The sequence below is a fragment of the Acipenser ruthenus genome, chromosome 26 (assembly GCF_902713425.1).
Source record: "Acipenser ruthenus chromosome 26, fAciRut3.2 maternal haplotype, whole genome shotgun sequence".
In the NCBI taxonomy this organism is placed as follows: Eukaryota; Metazoa; Chordata; class Actinopteri; order Acipenseriformes; family Acipenseridae; genus Acipenser; species Acipenser ruthenus.
In genome coordinates this window covers 15,324,210-15,348,787 of record NC_081214.1, presented here as the reverse complement: position 1 = coordinate 15,348,787, position 24,578 = coordinate 15,324,210, and the positions used below count along the sequence as shown (strand labels likewise).

At 39.8% G+C, this 24,578-nt stretch overlaps 1 protein-coding gene across 5 annotated transcripts in view; it reads left to right on the top strand.

Moving 5' to 3' along the window:
- Positions 1-24,578, top strand: part of LOC117430258 (actin-binding protein WASF3-like) — a 43,102-nt gene that overhangs the window by 7,467 nt on the left and 11,057 nt on the right. For 4 of the 5 annotated variants that reach the window (XM_059001102.1, XM_059001101.1, XM_059001098.1 and 1 more), the window contains exons 2-5: positions 13,609-13,771; positions 14,779-14,913; positions 21,516-21,669; positions 22,410-22,527. In XM_059001102.1, the coding sequence (XP_058857085.1) occupies positions 13,639-13,771; positions 14,779-14,913; positions 21,516-21,669; positions 22,410-22,527 (540 nt within the window). In that variant the 5' untranslated portion in view covers positions 13,609-13,638. Of the gene's footprint in view, positions 1-13,608; positions 13,772-14,778; positions 14,914-20,348; positions 20,473-21,515; positions 21,670-22,409; positions 22,528-24,578 lie in introns of those variants that run through there. The other variant, XM_059001103.1, reaches the window with a different exon arrangement.

Below are 24,578 nucleotides of genomic sequence, written 5' to 3'. Positions count from 1 at the left end.
TAATCACAGAGAAGGAAATTGTAATCCGTTTGGAAAAGGGGTTCTTTTATTTATAAACTCCCGGTCTGGCGACCAAACAATAAACCTCCGACAATACACACCAATGTGTAAAGCACGGAAGAAAACAATAATAAATGGATTGCAGTCCAAATAATAATACACGTTATCCGCCCCACAATAATACAGTACACGGTCCCCAGTCCGGGTGCATGCAGTAGTGCTCGTGGTGGGTGATAACAATTAAACAGTGACTGTGGTGTAGTGTTGTTCCGGGTAGTGCTGGCCCAAGGCGACAGCTCCGGAGACGTGTTAGCCGTCTAGTGAATTCACAAAAACAAAAAACAATTACTAACAACAACAAAACAAACAAAACACTCACAAACTCTTTTTAGTTTTTAAAGGGGTTTCTCCCGGTCCTTCCAGTTCCTTGTTTTCTGAACCAAGCGAAGGAAAAGATTTGCGATTCTCCATCCCCTTTATGCTATCACACATGACCCCTTGGTAAACAAGTGCAGCTGTCTCTACTATCTGCAGATGCTACGTCGTTTCCCTTCCGGGTCAATACGTTCCTGCAACGGAGTCTCGCCTTCCTCCAGACTGACCGACTTCCCGGCCCGAGGAAAGAACTGTCAGGCCAGCCCGTCCAAAGACTTCTCCTTTCGCTGCTTAGCGCCCTCACAGGTCGGGAGGGAGATTTACAACCAAAACTCTGTCACACAAATACAATTCAATTCAAACTGTTAATGATTGCATCACTATAAGCAGTGTAAACTGCTTTGAAAACGTGATGTTTGTTTACAGTGTATAATATACTTGTCCAAATTGGGTGCTCCAGCTGCTACCTCAGGTGGGCTTTACAAACGGTTTATTGCGTCTGTGTGGGATTGGTTAAGAATAAGTTTCCCATAGTATAATCATAGCACAGTGTAATAAAGCCCAATGAAAGCATGATTAAGCTTAGGGAAGCATTGTGAAGTCCAGAGAGGTATGGTAAAGCATATTGCCATGCATAGCATAACCATGGAAAAACTACAAAATTACCGTGCAGATTTAGCATGGTAAAGTTTCACAAGGGGCTGCACTACACATTTCCACAATGGCTGTCGCTCTCAGGAAATCGGGTATTTTTTTACAATCACAAACACTGGAATAAACTGGTGCTCTATTCTTTAGAGACCTGAGGAATAACCCTGGATTACAACCTAGCTGTGGTTATGCAGGGATTCACCCTACGGATAAGGGGTTGATGAAATACACGTTGATTCCCTGCTGCTGTAAAATGTTTTTAAAAAATCCAGCTGTGACTTGATTGATCTGCCCCTGAGAAGACACATGGCTGTGAATGACAGTCATTGTTTGTTGATTATTTTTGTGTTAGCCACCCAGAACCATCACGCTTCTTGTTTATCCTACTCGAAAAGGGCAGATCTTTTTTTAAGTTTCAGAGGTTATGCTGAGGATATCAGTGGAGTCTACTTTAATGATCTAAACAATGGTGGAACTAAATGCCGCCACCATAAAACTGCGGTACCTTTTTTTTTTTTTCTTGCAGACTTTATTTCACAGTATTTTATTGTATGCAGGAATGCTATTAAGTGGTCAATAAAACACCCAGGCTGAAATACCATTAGGATTAGTATAGTGTTTAATTGAATAAAAACGATACAAAAAGTCAGTGTCAAACATATAGATTAGAAGGCTTTTTCAATGTCTTCAAATGTTAGAATGGTATTAAGTTTCTTTTTTGTATTTCTAAATGCAGCACTATTGGGTGTGTATCAGTCATGGATAATGAATGGCTGGTTTCACAAACCCTGATTATCACTAATCTTGGACTAGCTAACGTTAGATAGAGTTTAAGAATGGTGGTATTAAGACCTGCCACTGTTTAGATCAATAAATAGACTGTAGATTGAAGCCCCACTCATGGTGCAAGCCAGTGTGGCATGTTTTTCTTCTCAGAATGTTTTGACAAGGCATTCCTCAGCCTGGTTAGCAAGAAGAACAGCAGGATACCTTGTGTAGCATGAAGGGCATGAAGCCAGCGGAGTGAGTGACAGCTGCACTGCCCAAGGAGAAGCGCAGGCAAGGCATGGACACGAGGGAGGGGAAGCTGAGAGGGGGGGTCAGGCCTTGGGTACAGTACAGGCAGAAATAATTGGGAGAGATGTAAGGAGGGGCTTATAGTTCATAGCATTTTGGGTAACAGATCTGAATTCATATTTTTGACATCACTTGTGGGGTTTTGTCAATAGGATGCAAGGCCACATAGTGAATGTGACATGTTGTGCCACATATAGGTATTTCCCTTCTAGAAGTTTCCCATAGTAAAAGCCTAGCAAAGTGTAATACAGCAAAGTGAAAGCATGGTAAAGCATAGGCAATCAGTGTAAAGCCCAGAGGGGTATGGTAAAGCATAATAAAAAACAAACCAGGGTAAGCTAACACTTATAAAAGTTCCCCTTAGTAACAGCAAAGTGTAATAAACAACAGTGAAAGCATAGGGAAGCATTGTACAGAGAGGTATGGTAAAGCATATTTAAAAACAGGGTTCCAACCCTTGTAAAAGCTTCCCAACAGTAAAAGCAGAGCAAAGTGTAATAAATAATGTTTGCAATCTAATCACGGATGATAAAGAGATACAATGTTACTGCGTTTGTAGTTTGATACAACAACCAAAAAGTCACATTAAAAAAGCATAGTAAGTGCCAGTAACTTACCATCTGGTTGAATTGGTGTCGGAAGACAGCCACTGAAAAGATCCCCACCTGTCTGTAGAGACGTCTTAGAGTAGGCAGTCCCTTCAGTGCATTGTCAGTTCTCTTTCTCCTCTGGTGTTTGCTTTTGTGGACTTCCTCTAAAATCTGTGTGGGATGGAAACAGTTGTAAAAGTATTTAATGCAGTCTCCATTGTGTTTAATGCAAGATTCACATGTTTTTATTCAAATGTAATTCAGCCATTCTGGAATATCAGCAATGCAAGGAGGGGTGTACATACTGCTGCTGTTTAACTGTAAGAATACAGGATTATATATTTAGGGACAGTAGATTGTTAAAGTAGACCCTGATATAAGGGTACAGAGTGAGGCCATGTATTCACTGCACTGTCAAAATACACAAGTCCACTGAAACATAGTAAGCGGGTCTAGTATGAAACTATCAGTGAGTCATGAGTTTATGATCTCCAGCACTGAGATGCCCCCATTATCTAGTCATCCTTTTTTAAATGGTCACTGTTCAATGATATTTAATAACTGCGTCATCAGCTCCCGCAACCCATTCACCCATTCCGAAAACGAATGCAGATTGTCAGCAGGGTTGGCTTTATGACTAGGAGAGAAACAGATGGCTTGTAAACATTCCTCTCACACCACACACTGTTCTGCATCAATCCTGTCCATGTGTCCCTGATGTGCACTTACCACAGCCTTTAGGAGTTCTGGTAAGCTGTTGTTTTATAGACAAATATTGTATTCACCTATACATTCACTCTTCAGGTTCTGAGTGCTTCCACTGCAACTTAAGTTTCCACGCAGCTCAACTGTATTACCGTAATACCTGCAACCTGCAATAGCCGCCAAACAGAAACACTACTCAATAATCTGCATGTTAATTTAGCTGATTTTATCCTTTACCCAGAAAACATAGTGGCTTGAGCACCTTATTGTCTCTACTAATTAATACAGTAGCCAGTAATATGTTGAGCAACTGGTCCAGCAGCAATCTGAATTGACTGTACTGTAAAGTTACTTTCTGATGCCTCTAATATACCCTGCCAGTGTTGCCCCTGGCGTTGATTTATACAATAAAAACACACTGAAGTGATATCCCCGGGTGTATGTTAGGATGCTGGTTTTAGGATTTGTTTAGATCATTAAAACAGACCCCCTTTCTCAAACACCTAGCCCATTACACAAACATAACAAGCTGGGCAGAATCATTTTCTTTCATCTGGTATTGTGGGCACTGAAGTATCCTGTTTACTGGCTAATATGAAGTATTTCCTAATGAGTCCGTCTCCGGAGTCTGACAAAGGGGCACTAATGCTTGAGAGGGTACATCGCAGCAAAGCCACATCCTCGCCATCGCCACAGAAAAGACACAATCAATTCAATTGTAAAAGAGCATGACTTGTCAGCTGGTATCTAATCTAACCGCTCTTCAAAAAAAATACTTTTTTGTGCCAGGCTACCTACTCACAGTGGAGTATGTACAGCAAGTTCACTAGGGAATAAACAAGTTGAGAAAAGGTTTTAGTCCCAGAGTACTAAACGTAGTTAGATTTGGCATGGTACACTAAATTTGGATTTTAAAATATCTTTCTGTTACTGCTTATGAGGCCAATCAGAGTGCTCTTTTCACCTTCCGTATTCTACGACACATCACAAAGAAACCCTATTCATCACCCGTGCACTTTCTGTTTTTACCGTGCTGTATTCTTCAAAGCAGCACGCTTGACGTCACCTGCTTCAAAAAAATCATACCTGAGGGACCTCTCAGAATTCCATTCAACTGCAGAGTCCGTTCCAAACGGTGACATCACAATTGCCCGCGTACCTCAGCCACTTCACGGTATTCTCTTTTCAATTAAATTGACAAAGGACTAAATAAAGGTTGGTAATGATTAGAAAAAAATACATAGCTGGATGTTGAACTTGTATTAATAATAAAGCAGTATATAATTGTTGTGTATGGGTTATTTTGACACTCATAGAGCTTAAATGGACCTCAACTTTCAACTTCTGTCTGTTCACTTTGTTGTTCCACCATACACAGACGTCCCCTGCCCTGTAACCCTAAATTAGGGCATGAGAGCAAACTGTAGTCACAAAGTTTACAAATTCATATAATGAATGTGTAAAAGGAAATATTTTATTTTTGTGGGGTCAAATGTGATCTAACTACTGTGGAGTTCAACATTTAGATCCCACATACACCAACATAACACCAACTGCACATATGAACATTGTCTGAAATGTGAATCAGGAACACCTTGATTTCAAGGGTTAACACAGACGTGTACAGAGCCACAGTGTGATGTTCCCTAGCAACGCAAAACCCTGGTTCAAAACACACACCTCAAGATGGCAGCCACACACGTTATACAACAGCAGCTTTTTCAATTTTCTCATGTGGCAGGAAGTGCAACGACGTTGCCATGGCAACCAACCATTGTTTACAGAAATGTAAATACTGTACTTGACAGCCTCCCTAAATTTCAAATCCTGAAGTGTAATAGTTTCTTTCACCCACTTGCTTTGTAATGTCACAGGGATTTGGTACTCGGTTCTGTTGTTACAGTATGCAGAAATGCAATAATTATCACTATTTACTCAAGTTTGTTTCAGCTAATATTAGTATAGAGACACACCTTCAATCATGCAGTTATCCTGCTATATGAGTAATTATACCCATGCAGTTATATACAGACGTGCTCAAATTTGTTGGTACCCTTACAGCTCATTGAAATAATGCTTTATTCCTCCTGAAAAGTGATGAAATTAAAAGCTATTTTATCATGTATACTTGCATGCCTTTGGTATGTCATAGAATAAAGCAAAGAAGCTGTGAAAAGAGATGAATTATTGCTTATTCTACAAAGATATTCTAAAATGGCCTGGACACATTTGTTGGTACCCCTTAGAAAAGACAATAAATAATTGGATTATAGTGATATTTCAAACTAATTAGTTTCTTTAATTAGTATCACACATGTCTCCAATCTTGTAATCAGTCATTCAGCCTATTTAAATGGATAAAAGTAGTCACTGTGCTGTTTGGTATCATTGTGTGCACCACACTGAACATGGACCAGAGAAAGCAAAGGAGAGAGTTGTCTGAGGAGATCAGAAAGAAAATAATAGATAAGCATGGTAAAGGTAAAGGCTACAAGACCATCTCCAAGCAGCTTGATGTTCCTGTGACAACAGTTACAAATATTATTAAGAAGTTTAAGGTCCATGGAACTGTAGCCAACCTCCCTGGGTGCGGCCGCAAGAGGAAAATCGACCCCAGATTGAACAGAAGGATAGTGCGAATGGTAAAAAAAGAACCAAGGATAACTGCCAAAGAGATACAAGCTGAACTCCGAGGTGAAGGTACGTCAGTTTCTGATTGCACCATCCGTCGCTTTTTGAGCGAAAGTGGGCTCCATGGAAGAAGACTCAGGAGGACTCCACTTTTGAAAGAAAAACATAAAAAAGCCAGACTGGAATTTGCTAAAATGCATATTGACAAGCAACAATCCTTCTGGGAGAATGTCCTTTGGACAGATGAGTCAAAACTGGAGCTTTTTGGCAAGTCACATCAGCTCTATGTTCACAGACGAAAAAATGAAGCTTTCAAAGAAAAGAACACCATACCTACAGTGAAACATGGAGGAGGCTCGGTTATGTTTTGGGGCTGCTTTGCTGTGCCTGGCACAGGGTGCCTTGAATCTGTGCAGGGCACAATGAAATCTCAAGACTATCAAGGCATTCTGGAGCGAAACGTACTGCCCAGTGTCAGAAAGCTCTGTCTCAGTCGCAGGTCATGGGTCCTCCAACAGGATAATGACCCAAAACACACAGCTAAAAGCACCCAAGAATGGATAAGAACAAAACATTGGACTATTCTGAAGTGGCCTTCTATGAGTCCTGATCTGAATCCTATTGAACATCTATGGAAAGAGCTGAAACTTGCAATCTGGAGAAGGCACCCATCCAACCTGAGACAGCTGGAGCAGTTTGCTCAGGAAGAGTGGGTCAAACTACCTGTTAACAGGTGCAGAAGTCTCATTGAGAGCTACAGAAAACGTTTGATTGCAGTGATTGCCTCTAAAGGTTGTGCAACAAAATATTAGGTTAAGGGTCCCATCATTTTTGTCCATGCCATTTTCATTTGTTTTATTATTTACAATATTATGTTAAATAAAAAATCAAAAGCAAAGTCTGATTTCTATTAAATATGGAATAAACAATGGTGGATGCCAATTGCTTTTGTCAGTTTCAAGTTATTTCAGAGAAAATTGTGCATTCTTCGTTTTTTGTGGAGGGGTACCAACAAATTTGAGCACGTCTGTATATAAAGTTGTCACAATTTAATTAGATGCATCTTATGTGTCACGGATAGAAGGAACCACCCAAATATCCAAAGCATTGCATTTATGAAATAATCAAGCCTCACCAGGTAACTTGCAAACACTTACCCTTCAGCTTTGTGTCTGCTACTGCTGGCCATATTTAAATGTCTAAGCTCAAACTTGACCTTTTTTATTTTCCTGTTCTGCAGTTTTTAAAATGGAAATACATGTCTGCTAAAACACGTGTTTCTTTAAAAGATGTCCATTTGAAACCGTCATAGTGAATGGATGTGCTTTCAAGTTTAAATGCTAAACATGTCTCCGTTCAGGAAATGAAACAGAAGCAAACAGCCCTGGTATCTGCAGACCAGACAGACGGTGTAGAGGAGGTTTTGAGGACATTGCAAATACTGTAGTGATGTTTTCAGACAGCTGTTAATCATCATATGGAAAGACTTAAACACGCTTTTTAACTTCAAGCTTGTTTGTGTTTCTGATTATGCTGATGGGGGGGATTCAAATAGATGTGAATCTGGAAATGATAGCCCTGGAGGGAGAGCTGCCCTATTTTTTTCAGATGGGAAGTGGAACAGTAGAATACAAGCGGTCGTTGCAACCGTGCATGGAAGAATCCTTCCTTTAGCTCCTCTATTGTCACAGTGGGTAGCAGAGCATGTGAGTCTTCTTGTGTGTTGCTATAGTCACCATCACAGAATGTAAACAGCTTGTAGAAAGAATAGCCCAATCTCCGAGTGTGTGGCTGCAGTGATTCTGAATTCTTCCCAGTCTGCAAGAGTGCACAACCACTTTCTATTGTCTCTTAATACGTTTACCAGATCTGTCTGCTCAGAAATGATTTAACGTTTCACTGCCATCTTGTATCAATAATAGCTACTTCATGTTTACAAACCATAAGATTATAGATGTCATTTCAGTGCTTGTTTTTTGTTTTATATATATATATATATATATATATATATATATATCTCAATCATCATCATCATCATCATCATCGTCATCATCATCATCATCATCATCATCATCATCATCCTTTTTCAATCCACTGCTGGATGAAGGCCTCCCAAGATTCTTCTATAGAAGCCTGTCTGCTGCATCCCTCATCCACGTTGCTCCGGCGTGTTTCCTAATTTCATCTTGCCATCTTCCTGAAGGTCTTCTTTTTGGTTGCTTTATATCTCTTGGGAGCCAGTCTAGTATCCAGCGATGGTCTGTTCTTCTTGCTACATGTCCGGCCCACTGCCATTTCAGTTTTTTTGCTCTTTTTTTTTTTTTTTTTTTTTTTTTTTTTTTTTTTTAAATTTAGTCGTCGACAATTATTTTTACCCCGGTTTTCACCCAATTTAGCATGCCCAATTATTATCTGTATCCCCGGCTCACCGCTCGCAACCCCCCAGCCGACTCAGGAAACGGAGGCTGAAACACGCGTCCTCCGAAACGTGCTCCTTCCAAGCCGTCATTTTTCGCACTGCAGATCCACAGCAACGCTACCAGACCTATAGTGCCGGAGGACAACACAGATCTGGCGGCTCCACTGCAGAGCCACAGGCGCCCTATCGGCCACAGGGGTCGCTGATGCGCGGTGAGCCGTGGATTCCCCTGCCGACCTAAGCCCTCCCTACCCGGGCAGCGCTCAGCCAATTGTGCGCCGCCCCCTAGGAACTCTCGGTCACGGTCAGCTGTGACATAGCCTGGATTCGAACCAGCGATCTCCAGGCTATAGGGCACATCCTGCGAGGAGCGCCTTTACTGGATGCGCCACTCGGGAGCCCCTAGTTTTTTTGCTCTTATAATAACATTGCATACTTTTTTTGTGCTCTTATCCATTCCTTCCTTTTCCTGTCTCTTCTTGTTATTCCCAGCATGTATCTTTCCATACTACGTTGAGTCGTTTGAGTAATTTAGTTTATTTCAAATGTTGGGGATAATATTAATTTTTTTACATTTAAAAAGAAATGTCAACAGAAAAAAGGCTTTATAGACTAGATGCACCATGAACTTTACTGTCATGCTGTAGTTACTAGGGTATTGTTAGTAGGCACAGGGCTTGTTTTTTGCGGTGTTAGGTGCTGTGTAGATTAGTGGTTGTGTGGGAATGTGTAAGTATTTGTTGGGAACATCTGTACAATATTGTTGTAGTTCAAATACTGGTCACTGGTCATTTCAACAGCCTCTAAAGAAGGACACATTTATGCTGATTAAGTTACGTTTGCAGATCTTTGCATAGAAACAGGACAAAGCAGTAAATGAAAGCTGTTGGGATCTGCAGTCTGCTTGCATGCTGTGCAACATTGCAACTGATTGTGAGGCAGGTCTGTCCAGGGAGCCCCTCCCTGGCCTTGGTGTCTTTGTATTTTGATCCACTTCGAATTCTCTCAATTTGTATTTGAAGCTCTGTAAACAGGCTCTTTTTTGTCTCTTTCGCTTCTCTGGGAATGTTTGAGAATGCATGCTTCTTCTCTGATGTATGCTTCAAATATTTTTCCTAAAGCCGCTCTTGGAGAAACAAAATGAGAATCAAATGAGACATATTTCAAGAATTACGCAGATTAAACATTTAAGCCATCTGTGTAGACGTCATGTCATTCACATTTTCCATGGGAAAGTGGACTTCATTTGGTATTTATAGTCATCTTTGTCTTTTTCTTTTGTATTTGTTTGGACTGATTTTCACGTTTAACCCTTTACATCCAGATGCACAATTAGACATTTTTCATAAACCAGTAAAAGAGGAATACATTTGAGCAACTCCTGAAACAAACAAAGCACAAAAGAAAAATAATCAGAATGCTAAAATTGGACCCGCTTTATGCCATTTTGAATATATCCGCCATAATTTACATAACACTGCATATAAATATGTTTCTTAAGATATTCATATCTACATAATAAACAGTACCTTGAACCCATATGCTGTTTCTCTCCGTTGAGATCAAATACTTTAAGATAAAAAAACTGCTCAATGTTATTATGTGGATATGAACGTCCTTCCAGCTATATTCCAGTATGCTATGAAGTATATAATTAAAATGAATGAAGTGGGTAGATTTGTCTTTCTCTCTTGTATCTTGTTTGATACACATGGGTACAGTTGCTTTGAAGTATTTCTCTTTTACTGCTCTGAAGTACTGTACGTCTCATTTGTTTTTCCTTTTGTTTCTCCAACAGTGGATTTAGGAGAAACATTTGAGACATATTTAAATGAGAGGAAAACAGAATAATCAAGCATTTCTCCGAGAAGTCAAAGAGACGTGAAAGAGTACTTTTTTTTCCGTTTGTTAAACATGTGAAATAAACTCCTTCCTTTCTGAGATCACTGTCCACTGGAGAAATACAAGGTGAGCGAGAAGGTGAGAAACTGACACTCCAGAACTACTGAAGCACTGAGACAGAGAGTGGAATATTCAAACAAACACTGATTGAAATGAATTCAGTGTCAAAAAGGACCGTGCTCATATCCGTTCAGACACAGCAGTGTGAACATTTATTACAACACCCCATTGCTCCTGTTGTTTTGATTTGCGGTGCATACGAAATCAAACCACTGGAACTGAAAATCTGGGAAAATAGGCAAATTAGTGTCTGATTTAATTGATGACTTTAATAGGCCACACGTGCAATTCATTTAAAATAGAAAGAGAAAAGGAACACATAGTCACACATGTTAAAATGCATGTGAAAAATCTTTAATTAAACAGTAAGGTAACCAAAAATCCTAGGTGTTAAGGATAAAAAGCTGAATGGAATTTATCAAGGGAGTTTTTTTCACTGTAGCCAGTGAGATTCAGAGCTTGCTACTGCGATTCAGAGGATGCCACACTGCATTAGGGTAATGCATTGTGGCAAAGGACTGCTTCATCACATTGTATTAGTGTGATGGGCAGTGCTTTAACAGCAGTGCCTGAGCAGATATGTGCTCACTGATTGTGTGCTGCTACACTGCCATAGAAACATTTAAAATGGGGATTGCTATAATTGTGTTCATACAATTTGCCGTATTATTTGCTGTAAGCATTTTTTTAATTTGCTATAAAATGTTGCTCTGTTTTTCTCAAATAGTATAAGTAAACATATTATTGTTGACAGACAGATATTTATAAAGCCATTTGCGTATTTGAATTAGTCATTTACACTGAAGTTAATAAGGATTCTAATAAGGATATAATTCATTTCTCAGGTTCTCAGTAATAATGGTTCACTGTGTTATACTAACAGATGTCCATGTGAAGCTGCTGAACCTATAGGAGTACTATTATTATTTATTATTTGTTTATTCAGCAGACGCCTTTATCCAAGGCGACTTACAGAGACTAGGGTGTGTGAACTATGCATCAGATGCAGAGTCACTTACAACTACATCTCACCCGAAGGACGGAGCAAAAGGAGGTTAAGTGACTTGTTCAGGGTCACACAGTGAGTCAGTGGCTGAGGTGGGATTTGAAACGGGGACATCCTGGTTACAAGCCAATTTCTTTTACCACTGGACCACACAGAGCTTTTCATAAACCCGGAAATATTTCTGTCAGAATTGGTCAAATCTAAAAAATAAAAGGCTTTGGTTATAGTATTGCATTATAATTATTTAAGCTTACGTTTCAATTGCAAAATCTGCAAAGAGGAAAACTTATTTTCAGCAAAGCACTTGCACAATTATGCAGTAGTTTTTTTTAAAATAGTTTTTCAGCATTTACTGTATATGGAAGAAAGACACATGTTTAAAACAGTTTATTACCAAAGAAGTCATTGAAATCAGTTAAATACATGTAGATCTGTTCTTGCCCTGTCTTTTGCAGTAATTTTTAATGCCTCTGTCACTTTAGTTTTCATGGTTGATGGCAATCTTACAAACCTCCGCATTTCTGACACAAAATCCAGACACCCCACTGACACTGAAGCATCACTCATACACAACTCTGTTGCTGCAGCATTATCTAGGGCATATTCTCAATTATAGAATAGAACTGGAACAAATTCGTGCTACAGCTTCTATTGCAGTTTTCTGTAGTCTTCTGTAATAAATTATACACACTGTGTATATTTCTGTGTTTTTTTTGGAGAGACTACTTATTTAAATCCAGTGCATCAAGCAGCAACCGAAGTCAAAAAGTAAAACCGCGCATATCAGGACTTTATGATCACCAGCCCATTTAATTAGGAAAACAGTCTGCTTGAGTATTTTTTTCATAGAATGGAGTTCAATTCCTATGAGCTCCTTATCTATAGATTGAGCTGACCTTCAGTTAGGAACGCAGGCTGTCTGTCTAAAATGCCACTATGGAGAGACGTTGCCCTTTTCATGTAAGAAAAGGCTGCACAAAATGTCCAAAAACACCTCCATCTAGAAAGAGATTGACAACAACCAGGGAAGGAAAACAAAGTGACTTAGTAACCGAAGAAGGCACTAGCTGGAACAAGTCTACTTAACTGTAGTCAAATTGTCTACTTGACTTCGTCTTCACACCAGAAAAATGTTAAACTTGTACTGTGTTGAACAAAAAAAAAAGCATATTTTTTGAAAGGAGTAAAAATGATGTTCATGTTATCAAATGATAAACACCTTGAGAGTGCTTAAGAGAACTTAGACTATGTTACTTTGTTGTTTGGTTCTAGTTATCAGGTGTTTTAAAAAAAAAAAATAGGAGTTAATTAAAGACTGTAGTAATTCATTTGAAAATATGGCCCAATCATTGTTCTTGTGTTGAACCTAAGTGATCTGAACACAGCCATTATTAGATAGGAAGACTAGCAACCAAACTGCAATAGACACACTCCTCTTAAGCAATGCAGCCCCTAGCAAGAGCACAGAGCTAGTATGGTCTTTGTATATTATAGTACATATCCCTGAGAGGTTGCAGCCCGTGTGTTTTATGCCTTTTTAAGCATGCATCACTGTTTTAACTGCAAGATTCAATTTGGAAGAGTGTCTTTTGGGTCAGTGCCTTTAAGGTTTGGAAAAAAAAAAAAAAAAAAAAAAAAAAAAAATCTAATCACATCAACAAAAAACATGACTGGCGCTCAGACTGTAAGCCTCTGTATGATGGATCAAATTCATACAGTTCATTGCAATTTTAAATGGTATACACTATGTTTCAATAAAAAGTAGAGTTTTGTATGAATGGTCATATCTGTTCATTTATTTTATGTAATTATTTCAAATTTTGCATGCATTCAATGCCCCACATTCAATAAATGATAAACAGTGAGGTTCTTATACCAGCAAGAGAGACAGTGGTTTCCTGAAGCACTCCTTAAGTCCTCTTGTAGCTGTTATATGACAAGTGCATTGGCCTTTTTAATGCTCCTCGGTTTTAATAGAAGAGTGTGCTGAGTCCCTTCGGAATCAGTCATTCAGCAGCAGGCTGTAATCAGTGTGCTGTGTCGTGAATGGAATCCTTTGTGATGTTTGTTACTAAGCTGTACTGTGTTGTCTTATCACTGGACAGTGAATGGCATAGAGATTCCACTTGTAGTACAGTGAGTACAGTGTGCATGTATGAGTTCTCATCATCTCTCTCTCTCTCTTTCTCCAGGACACTGTGTAGTCGGGGCTGCGTGGCACGATGCCTCTTGTGAAGAGGAATATCGAACCGCGTCACCTGTGCAGGGGGGCGCTGCCAAATGGGGTCACTAGTGAGCTGGAGTGTGTCACTAACAGCACTCTGGCTGCCATCATCAAGCAACTGGGCAGCCTCAGTAAGTACATACAACTCCTTGTAATTGTACTGTGCATTACTAACATACTGTAAGCATTAGCAACTTTCACATATATTACTATATTGCTATAGCGTCTGCTGTTCAAAGTATAGAGGAAAATATTTTCTGCATCGCTGTAGTAAATCAATATGAACTAGAGGTAGCACCGGATAGTCAGTTAGTTAACTAGTTATATAAAAGTGACAGTCAACCTCTGGTAACTGGTAGTCAACTAATCTCACGTCACATGATTGAGATGCATGCAGTTTTCAATGGAGTTGAGTTTAAAAGTCATTGACATATAAATGACAATTTAGAACATTGATAAATTCAAAGCAGTTTAATATAGTACACAAACAGTGGTTAAAGTCCAGGGCATGTAACCAGAAGGTCACCGGTTCAAATCCCACCTCTGCCACTGACGGTCACCGGTTCAAATCCCACCTCTGCCACTGACTGACTCACTATGTGACCCTGAGCAAGTCATTTAACCTCCTTGTGCTCCATCCTGCGGATGAGATGTTAAATCAATGTCCTATTGTAAGTGACTCTACATATAATGCATAGTTCACAGCCTACCTCTGTAAAACGCTTTGTGATGGTGGTCCACTATGAAAGGTGCTTTATAAAAATAAAGATATTATACTATTATTATTATATAAAAACAAGTTAACAAGTTAAGTGGTAACTAGTCGACCTACTCCTAGTAGGAATATTGAAAAACTAAAATTGATTCTGTCCTATGGCATTATAATCCATTAAACATTTCTTGTACTATTAACAAACTGGAAAGCCATCAAGGTCTGCTTTCTAATGAAATAGGCTGCAGGGCAGGGTATGGAAGAATATAGTAAACATCGTCCAGGATTCATAGCTCAGTACCTGATTGAATGGCAATGTGGGGCTTTGAATGACTTCAGCTCTGGAATGAAAAATGTCCAGTGGGGTTTTCTGAAGCGTGCCAGACCATATGAAACAATGTCTTTGTCTGTGTGTGTTTGATGCAGGTAGACATGCTGAAGATATATTTGGGGAGCTTTTCAATGAAGCAAACAGCTTCTGCATGAGGATGAATAATCTTCAGGACAGGGTCGACCTCCTGGCTGTTAAAGTCACTCAGCTTGACTCCACCGTGGAAGAAGGTAGGTCAACAATTAGCAGCTAAGACAAAGGCTGCTGTGGCTGGTAAGAGGGTCTGTGAAGCATACTGGAGCTCTCTGGAGGGGTAGAGTTTGTGAAGTGTGGTGAAGCTCTCTGGAGGTGAGGGGAGTTATTACATTAGGCCATAGAAAAGGCTGTTAATTTCCCAAATTATTCAAGACAAGCTCAAAGCAAGCCAGGTAAAGTCAGATTTAGAGAAAAAATGAGCATACCGCAGCATGGAAGCAACCAGCCGGAATGATTGAAACACCATAGACCAGTAAGGGAGATGTCATGTGAAGCTGCATACTCGTTAAATCGAGCCTTATTAACATTATTACTCTCTTAACTTCTTCTACGCAGTTGTATTTTTTATTTACGTTCATGTGCACATATTTCACCTTGTGCCAATGGTCTGAGTGCACCTAGACCACTGGGTGGAGTTTGAATTGTAACACATGTGGGTTAACCCTTGTTCCGTTGGGTGGGTAAACCCTTGTTCCATTATTTTGACAATAGTACTGCTTAAGGTTTACAAACATTGCACATTTTGGATTGACATCAAAAATAACAGCTCTAAATGAAAGCTATAAAGCATTGTTTCGTGTTCTAAATATAAAGGGGAATTACTGTATCACAGTAATACCATGTATTTATATATCACCTGCCCCAGCAGGGAAATACGAACTCATATGTGAAAGGGGCGTGTCTGGAGGGCAATGCATCTTAGAGACGCACACAAAGAAACAGCTACAAATGCACATAACCATTAGGGATTGCACAGGGCTTTTATGCAATTGTCTTTCAGTCAGTGTGTGACTGTAGTGCAACAGAAAGACCAGCAAGAGATTCAAACTGGCAATGTTTAGGAGGCAGCCTTAACCAATAGTGACAACCCTTTTCCTAATGGACATAAACATTCTCAATCTGAATATAATACAGTGCTCCTTCCACAATTCCCTAATTTGGTTTATTTACAATTCATCCATGTTGACTGTCAGACTGTTTTACTGCATTAGGGCCCATCACTAATGCACTGTTTTCAATATTTTACATTATTTCCAGTCAAAGAGTGAAAAGAAGAGGGCGCACTATACTGTACTGAGCTTACTCATTATTGACACAGCACTGTCGACACGTTCGGGGGTGGATAAGCTGATTGGTTAATGTAGGCTTTCTTGCAGAATGCTGCTGATTGTTCATTTTGCAGGTGTCTTGTTTGCCACACCCCTTGCTGCAGTCTTCAGCTCATTTCTATGTAAAGTGTGTACAGTTCTGAGCTTAGGCAATAAGACATCTAGTTTTCAAATACATAAACCGAAACAGCAAGCAGAAAATATATTGCCTGTTCTGAAATCATTTTTTGAGAAGAATAAAATCAAGTGCTGTTTATATTTTGTATTTATTGGTATTATTAGTATCTCCACAGCTTTACACAGCACATAGAAGGGGCTGTAGCACACAACATCATTTCATAAACCTTATTTGTCAGACCATTCCACTGGCTATGAGAATCTCAAACAGGCAGGTTTGGAAGAAGCACATGTTACAGCTAACGTGTATTTTCATTTTAAAACATGATACCTGACACTTCGTTAAAGAAAGTACTCAGTTTGCTTGTCCTATTTGCAGGAAGTATGTAACTTTTTCACTTCCTGGGTCATTTCACTTCAGCAGTGGCTTCAGGGTCAAAGCATGTTACAGGCTGAAAGAAGCAGCTCGGTTAATGACAGGAAAGAAGTCTTCCAAGTGAAATGACAAAAGAAGCGCATTGCAATTGGAGATTTCTTAACCCTAGTTAAGAGATATTGTATTAGAAGGAAAATCCATGTTTGCTCCAACATGCCTCTCTTTCGGTACTGCACAGGTAAGGCTTATGGACTTGTTTTGTTTGCTACAACCACTTTCGAAATCTGTGTTGAGCTATAGGTGAAGCTTAAGAGAAGCATTTCAAAATATTAACACTTAACCATTCTCAGAGAGAGAGGGACAGAGAGAGTGAGAGAGAAGCTAGGATGACAAGTAGACTTCTTCATTACATATTGTATTATTATTTGTTTATTTAGCAGACGCCTTTATCCAAGGCGACTTACAGAGACTAGTGTGTGTGAACTATGCATCAGCTGCAGAGTCACTTACAATTACATCTCACCTGAAAGACGGAGCACAAGGAAGTTAAGTGACTTGCTCAGGGTCACACAATGAGTCAGTGGCTGAGGTGGGATTTGAACCGGGGACCTCCTGGTTACAAACCCTTTTCTTTAACCACTGGACCACACAGCCTCCCCCTGTACACCCAGGGGACCGTGATTAGGTAGCTACAATTGGAGCGTTTGTGTAATATTCTGATATCTTGCAAAGTCGTTGTAACACCCTTCTTAAAACGGTGTGTGTTTAGTTCATACTACATGATGCGTGACATCCAAAATATTAGTATAGCTCCACCTTTATTACCACAAACTGACACTCTAAAGTTTGTTGTAAACCAACATTGTGCTAAAAAAAAAATAAGGGTCTAGTGTTTTTTTCCCCTGGAATACTAGTGCTACCATCCTATATTTTCATTGTATTACTTGTATTGTAACACTTGAAATGTATTTGCTTACGATTGTAAGTCCCTCTTGATAAGGGCGTCTGCTAATAAATAATAATAATAATAATAATAATAATAATAATAATAATAATAATTGTAAACGCATGTGTGATGTCATTATACCTGCAACACACACAACTTGTCAACAGGTGTTAACCTGATAGAACTTCATGCAGGCAAACATCACCTATGTGACCCAATGCAATAGGAATTGATTATTTGCAAATGGGAGCCCCGGAGCATAGCAGCGTTTAATAAAGCTTTCAAAGGGATGCAAAGCAATCAAATCAGGCCCATTGTGTCTCAGAGGGACTTGAACCTGTAGAAGCAAAATGAGTTCTATTGAAGAAGAACCCTGGAGTGCTGTTGATTCTACCACGAATAGAATTAGAATGAGTGCCGACACTTTACATACAAAGAGGATAACAGACTCCCATCAAAGCACTGATCACAACGAACTTGAGAGGGAGAGACACTGTGAATGTAGACGAAGGCTGGAGACTTGAACAACACTGAGCCCTGTGTGTCATGGCGTTTGCTGTCAATTTGTTCATTTTCATTTTGTAATGGCTGCATTTTCATATTCTTTATGCAAGCGATGAACTGTCTATATAACTGTCTTTCAGAGCTTATTGCGTACACATACAGTGGCAGTTCAATAATGAAAATGAATGCAATTATAATCAAATTAAGTGACTTTCATTCCTTCCCAAATAGCTACAGTATATTGCAGTACTTGTAACAAAGGCTCAATAAATCTGACCCAAATGTGAAAAGAAATGGAAATATCTTGATAAAAAGGAAAGCACTATGATACATCGGGGGGATTTTTCAAACATCAGTGTTATATCTAGTATGCCGTTTTCAATGGCAAGATTTAATTATTTACTCAGGTTTTTATTTGTATAATTCAAATAAAATCTACAGTAGAGGTCAGTTATCATATAATGTACTTATCCAGAGTTCAGATAGGCTACGATTGCATTGATAATTTCTTGGTAGTAACATTGCACTGGCTGCAAATAATGGAATATCATTTTAGCAATAGAATACACGTTCTATTAGGTTACAAATGGTTAAAACAAGTGAATAAATTCATTCATCATTCATAACCACATGTATAGAAAAGGCTAAAATATTTTCATAACTACAAATATTGAGTTATCTAATTAGTCTTACTGACCTACTAATATATCATCTGGAGTATTGGGTCTCTGAAATGATTAAACACAGTGGATTGTATCAAAATGTGTCATGACAGGAGCCAGGGAAATGTGCACATGCGTTCCAGATGTAGGATGCATCACAAATCACCTGCTCGTTTAGTGACTGGAACCCCTTCCTGTTCACATGCGCATGGTGCTGTGGTGATTTGAGTGCAACGTGTGCAATCAATGACTCCCATTACTCTGGGAAATCCAGCAATGTCATAAAACTCCCTTTTAATATTTTGTAGCTGCTCCTGATTAAGTGGGATACTGATATAATCGTTAACCCTCTTTATCAAGCCACCCGTGACCCTTTGAAATGACCCAGAGACATAAAAGGACAATGCTGCCAAGCCAACACCTTCATATGTGGGGTACGGCACGGCCCCTTTTCATAGACAATTGAAGGTACTCACACAGAGTCTGACAGAACAGAGGTCGACAATGGCTACCCTATCCAGATGCAATCGAGTTTTTTAGATCGTCATAAATCTAAGAAATTAGCCCTGGTCCTGTCTCTGTATTGTCCACTGTCAATGATCCATACAATATAATTTTAACTGAGAATGAAATATTAAAAAAAACATTCTATTCGCTCCTGAGTGGCGCATCCGGTAAAGGCGCTGTAGAATGCATCCTATAGCTTGGAGATCGCTGGTTCGAATCCAAACTATGCCACTGCCGACCGTGGATGGGAGTTCCCAGGGGGAGGCGGCACACAATTGGCCAAACACTGCCCGTGCGGGGAGGGGTTAGGTCGGCTAGGGAGTCCTTGGCTCACTGCACACCAGCGACCCCTGCAGTCTGCAGGCCAGCCTGTACTGGAGTTCTGGATATGGCTGCACGGCGGGTTTGCAGAGTGAAAAAAAGCGGATGGCTGATGGCACTAGTTTCAGAGGACGTGAGTGCTCGTCTTCGTCTCCCCGAGTTAGTTTAGGGATTGCAGCGGTGAGCCAGGTTGAATAATAATTGGACATTCCAAATTGGAAAAAAAATAATTGTTAAACAAAAACATTCTATAACCTGACTAGCCTTTTATGTCACAGGTTATGCCACTTCAGAAAAACAACTTGTGTGTTAACAGATAGCTTTACCCAGTCAGTTGTATAAAATCTACAATAATTCACTACCTGACAGATTATAGGTACCCACAGTGGTCTATGTGCAGCATACACAGCAAGTATAACCTGTAACACAGGAAGTGAGTTTATTTTGTTATAGCTACATAAAATTGCATTAGCTGTGTCAACTATACACATTTTGTGCCTGTAACAGGGCGAGCAGCCCTGTATATTGTTTGTTTATTTATTTTTAGATCGGGGTCTCCCCCTCCGCCCCTGTGCAGTGTATTTTGTATTTGTTTTGTTTTATGATTTGTTTTATTATATTTAAATGTATGACGGCGAGCGCCGCAGGAATAATTATTTATGTAAAGATGACGGCGTACCGCCGTGTTATTGTTTTGTTTATTTTTAAAACGTGTCCTGGCAGAGGCGAGATCGGTGCTCGTCCTCTGCCAGGAGTAATAATTAAAACTCGTGCAGAAGGTGGCCAACTCCTGAATTAATTAGGTGATTTAATTTGTTGCTAATCGGGAGATGGTCACCTGTTATAAAAAGCCTGCAGCTCGCTAACTCGGGGTGGGTGTTAAAGAGGAGAGAGCGAGTAGAGAGACGGAGAGCGAGAGAAATTTATTTAAAAACCGAAACTAAATTATAACATACAGGAACAGTGACAGCGACTGCCCAGCCTGACCTGAGGTTTATTTATTATTTATTGTTGATTTTGTGTTCGTGATTTGTTTTTGTTTAACCTTTTATTTTGCTCGGTGAGCAAGTGTTTTCTGTTTGAATATTTTATTTATTTTTGTTTGCTTTAAATAAACCGGCGCCCGCGCCACTGCACCGTACCTTTTGTTTTTGTTGTGCCGCCTTCTGGTCTGATGTCACCACTCGTCCATTCCTGTCACAGTGCCCCATTAAATATTTAGGCTATAATTGTATTTCATGTATTTTATCGATCTTCAATATTGGTCAAATGTTTTGTTTGTTTTTTTTAAGAATTGAAGTCCCTTGTTATTTCATGATTGAGTAATTCACATATTCGGTTAATTCACAGTTAGCGCTTGTCTGCAGTAATTTGTCATGTTCTGCACTTTACTGAACGAGGGCCCTTCACTAATTTACTGTACTCAATGTTTTACTGTTTTGTGGTGTGCGAGTCGGATAGTGTAATAAAGAGGGGGCATCGTGCTGTTTCTCTTGTGTCGTGTCACTGCCCTTCTTTACACAGCATTCTCTCAGATAGTGTAATAAAGAGGGGGCGCTGTGCTGTTTCTCTTGTGTCGTGTCACTGCCGTTCTTTATTTTTACAGCATTCTCTCAGATAGTGTAATAAAGAGGGGGCGCTGTGCTGTTTCTCTTGTGTCGTGTCACTGCCGTTCTTTATTTATACAGCATTCTCTCAGATAGTGTAATAAAGAGGGGGCGCTGTGCTGTTTCTCTTGTGTGGTGTCACTGCCCTTCTTTATTTACACAGCATTCTCTTAGATAGTGTAATAAAGAGGGGGCGCTGTGCTGTTTCTCTTGTGTCGTGTCACTGCCCTTCTTTATTTACACAGCATTCTCTTAGATAGTGTAATAAAGAGGGGGCGCTGTGCTGTTTTTCTTGTGTCGTGTCACTGCCCTTCTTCATTTACACAGCATTCTCTTAGATAGTGTAATAAAGAGGGGGCGCTGTGCTGTTTCTCTTGTGTCGTGTCACTGCCCTTCTTTATTTACACAGCATTCTCTTTCCTTTCCAGTTTCACTTCAGGACATCAACATGAGGAAAGCGTTTAAGAGTTCCACAGTCCAGGACCAGCAGGTGGTCTCGCGGGCCTCTATTCCCAACCCGGTGATGGAGATATACCAGCGTTGTGACAAGCCTCCTCCACTCAATATCCTCAGCCCATACAGGTGAGCATGGACACACTGTATTAGATTTCTTAGGAGTGTGATAAAATAGGACCCATTTTCCATCCCTACTGTGTGTATCAGCAGAAATAAACCCTTAACTGCCAACCGCTTTGAAAAAGCACATTTTACACAGACTTGTTTTGATTATAATTGTTAAAGTTAATCAGTGTCACTATCTCCTGTCAGATCAAGCCACTTGCTTCCATGAAGGATGGGGGTTTCCAATGTAAGAAAAGCAAGGCCACTCAGTGAATGAAAGGCTATGGATTAAAACCCTTTCAGAGTGCCACCACCTAGCCTATTACATAAAAGCAAACATTTGATCTACGGTTTACTGTAATGGATCTCCTCCTAGCGGCTGTTGAGTTAATAATACTGACATCAGCATAACACACGTACTTGCCTCTCAATGACAGAGCTTGCTGGTTAGTCAAATGGTAAGACTTTCGGTTATCGGTTCGCATTCAGCCCTTGACTCCATTCAATTAAATGTACTGAGATGTCGATTCATTACACTGCAAATGTAGTCAAAACTGAAATGTCTCCATTGGAATGCATTATTCAATATTTGATGCAGGGACCCTTCCTTTAGGATCTGATTGGCACAAAGACCCGGAATTGGTTCTTTACCAAACCAACAATATTCCCTAGACTAGGCTTCTAATACAGTGGCCATTCCCTGCACATGCCTGCCTGGAGTGTAAGTGACACTGATGGAGTCTCACACTTGTGTTGTGCAGAGATGACAAGAAAGACGGCCTGAAGTTTTACACAGATCCTTCATACTTCTTCAACCTGTGGAAGGAGAAGATGCTGCAGGCCACAGAAGACAAGAGGAAGGAAAAACGGAGACAGAAGGTAAATATATTTATACCACAAGCGTGGGTATATGTAGCGTGGGATATGTGGGATAACATCAGTGGGATAACATAAGTGGAATAACATGCTTACTGGGATTAGTTTCGAATGTGTTTTTGATTACATTCGAATCCGGTGGTGTGTGATGCTGAAATTCAGGATGGAGCTTGGCCTCGGTACTTCAAACAATACTGCCACAGATCGTTTTATAGAATCTTTTTACAACTTTAAAGTGTCTGAAATCATTTCAGATTTTATTGTTGTTTTGATTTGGACTCCAATTTCCTTGAGAACGAGTTTAGTCATGATCTGCCTGCCTGATTTATCCAAACAGACTGTAGCCCCTTCATTAACACCAGTAACGTTAGGAAACAACAGGGCGGCTGCAAACTGACAGACTGAGCTCAAGGGTCTATCTAAAAAGACGGCTGCATTAGAGGCCATAAACATGGTTCGAAATTAATCCGCGTCGAAGAATAGTCTGTTGAAAATGAAGTAAAGATTTGCCAGGTAAAATAATCCTGAATTAATTGATTTAATATAAAAAAAATGAACACATTTTATTCTGTTTATTTAAAAAATATGTTTGTGGTATAAACAGAATATCGAAAGATTGTTCGTGGTAGACGGTTTTAATTTGTAGTAGGAGAATGACATTACATAAACAGCTCGCCCCTGTCAAGACTTGTGGTTTCCTGGGACATCCTCCTGCGACGAAGAAAAAGCGTATTCCAATCACTCAGTATCCTTTATATATACCAGGGAGCTGGGGCCAGCTTTGGAGTCTACTATGGAAGGGAATTGGAATGAGTGTGCATGGGCTGTACCTCACCAGGCGGTATGCTGGCACAGTAAGTCAGTGCTTAATAGTAGGTGAGGTATGTTATGGTTTCTGTATGGTTATCACACCTTTCTCAGTGTTCAATCAGGGAGATTTTAGGGATGTATACAGTGGTGGAGCTTAATAATGCCACCCTGAACAGCACAGTCTGAATGTTAGGAGGGAGATATTAGTACTGAGCCTAAAAATAGTGCTTTAAAATGTATTTTCATACCTCATACTAGCATTAGCTATGCATGCTTTTATTACTTAAATTGGGTGTATGCAAATATTATTCTATAGAGTTACAAGATGCTGCTGCTTCCTGATGCTAAATCACTTCCTGTGCAAAGGTGTCACATCATTTACCTACATCACAGGAAGTGAGTAGGTAACAAGAAGCAGCATTTTAATTTTTTAAAAATCTATAGGTATGATAGGATAGGGCTGCTAATATAACTTCAGTTCATCTAAGGGCAATGGTTAATTGCTATAGAGATTTGCCTATTACCCAACTGGTGACACCCAGCCAAAGGGCTTTAAACACAACACACTGAGGCACTGTCATGCAATGCTCATTACAACATATTAAACAAATAAATAAAATAGATACTGCCCTAGTCCTTATAAAAGTTTACCATGGTAAAAGCATAGCAACGTGTAGTAAAGCATACTGAATGTATGGTAAAGCGTAGGTAAGCAAGGTAAAAGACAGAGAGCTCAAAACATATTAAAAACATGGTAAACTGTGGTAAATGCATAGTAAAATCATGGAAAAACACAGGGAAATGGCTAAATTACTAAATATTTTTAATAGGGGGAAGTGCTGTGCGAAGAAGGGACATGCATTGATGGGCTTAAATTCATCTAGTTTCCAGTCTCTCTTTAGATTTCATGTATATGTATTAGGCACTTCAGAGGGAAGCTTCCTGAATCACAATGCAGGCATCCACAGCGACGACGCCTGTCTAGATTAGTGCATGCAGACCTGGAGCTCCAGAGCCTCAAAGGGACTGTCGGTCTGTCAGGCAACTGCTGAGAAGGTGCTTGTGTCTGATAGTTCTGCCACAAGCTCACTTGACTGAAGTCACTGGAAAAGCATCCGTTGGTTACTGTGCAGATGCCTCTGGGTGTTTTACTAGAATTGAAACCCCCAGATAAGTTCTAGTTTGGCTCTACTTCTCAGGAACCAATCACAGCTTATCCTGTGGCGTCCGAAGTGCAGAGTTGA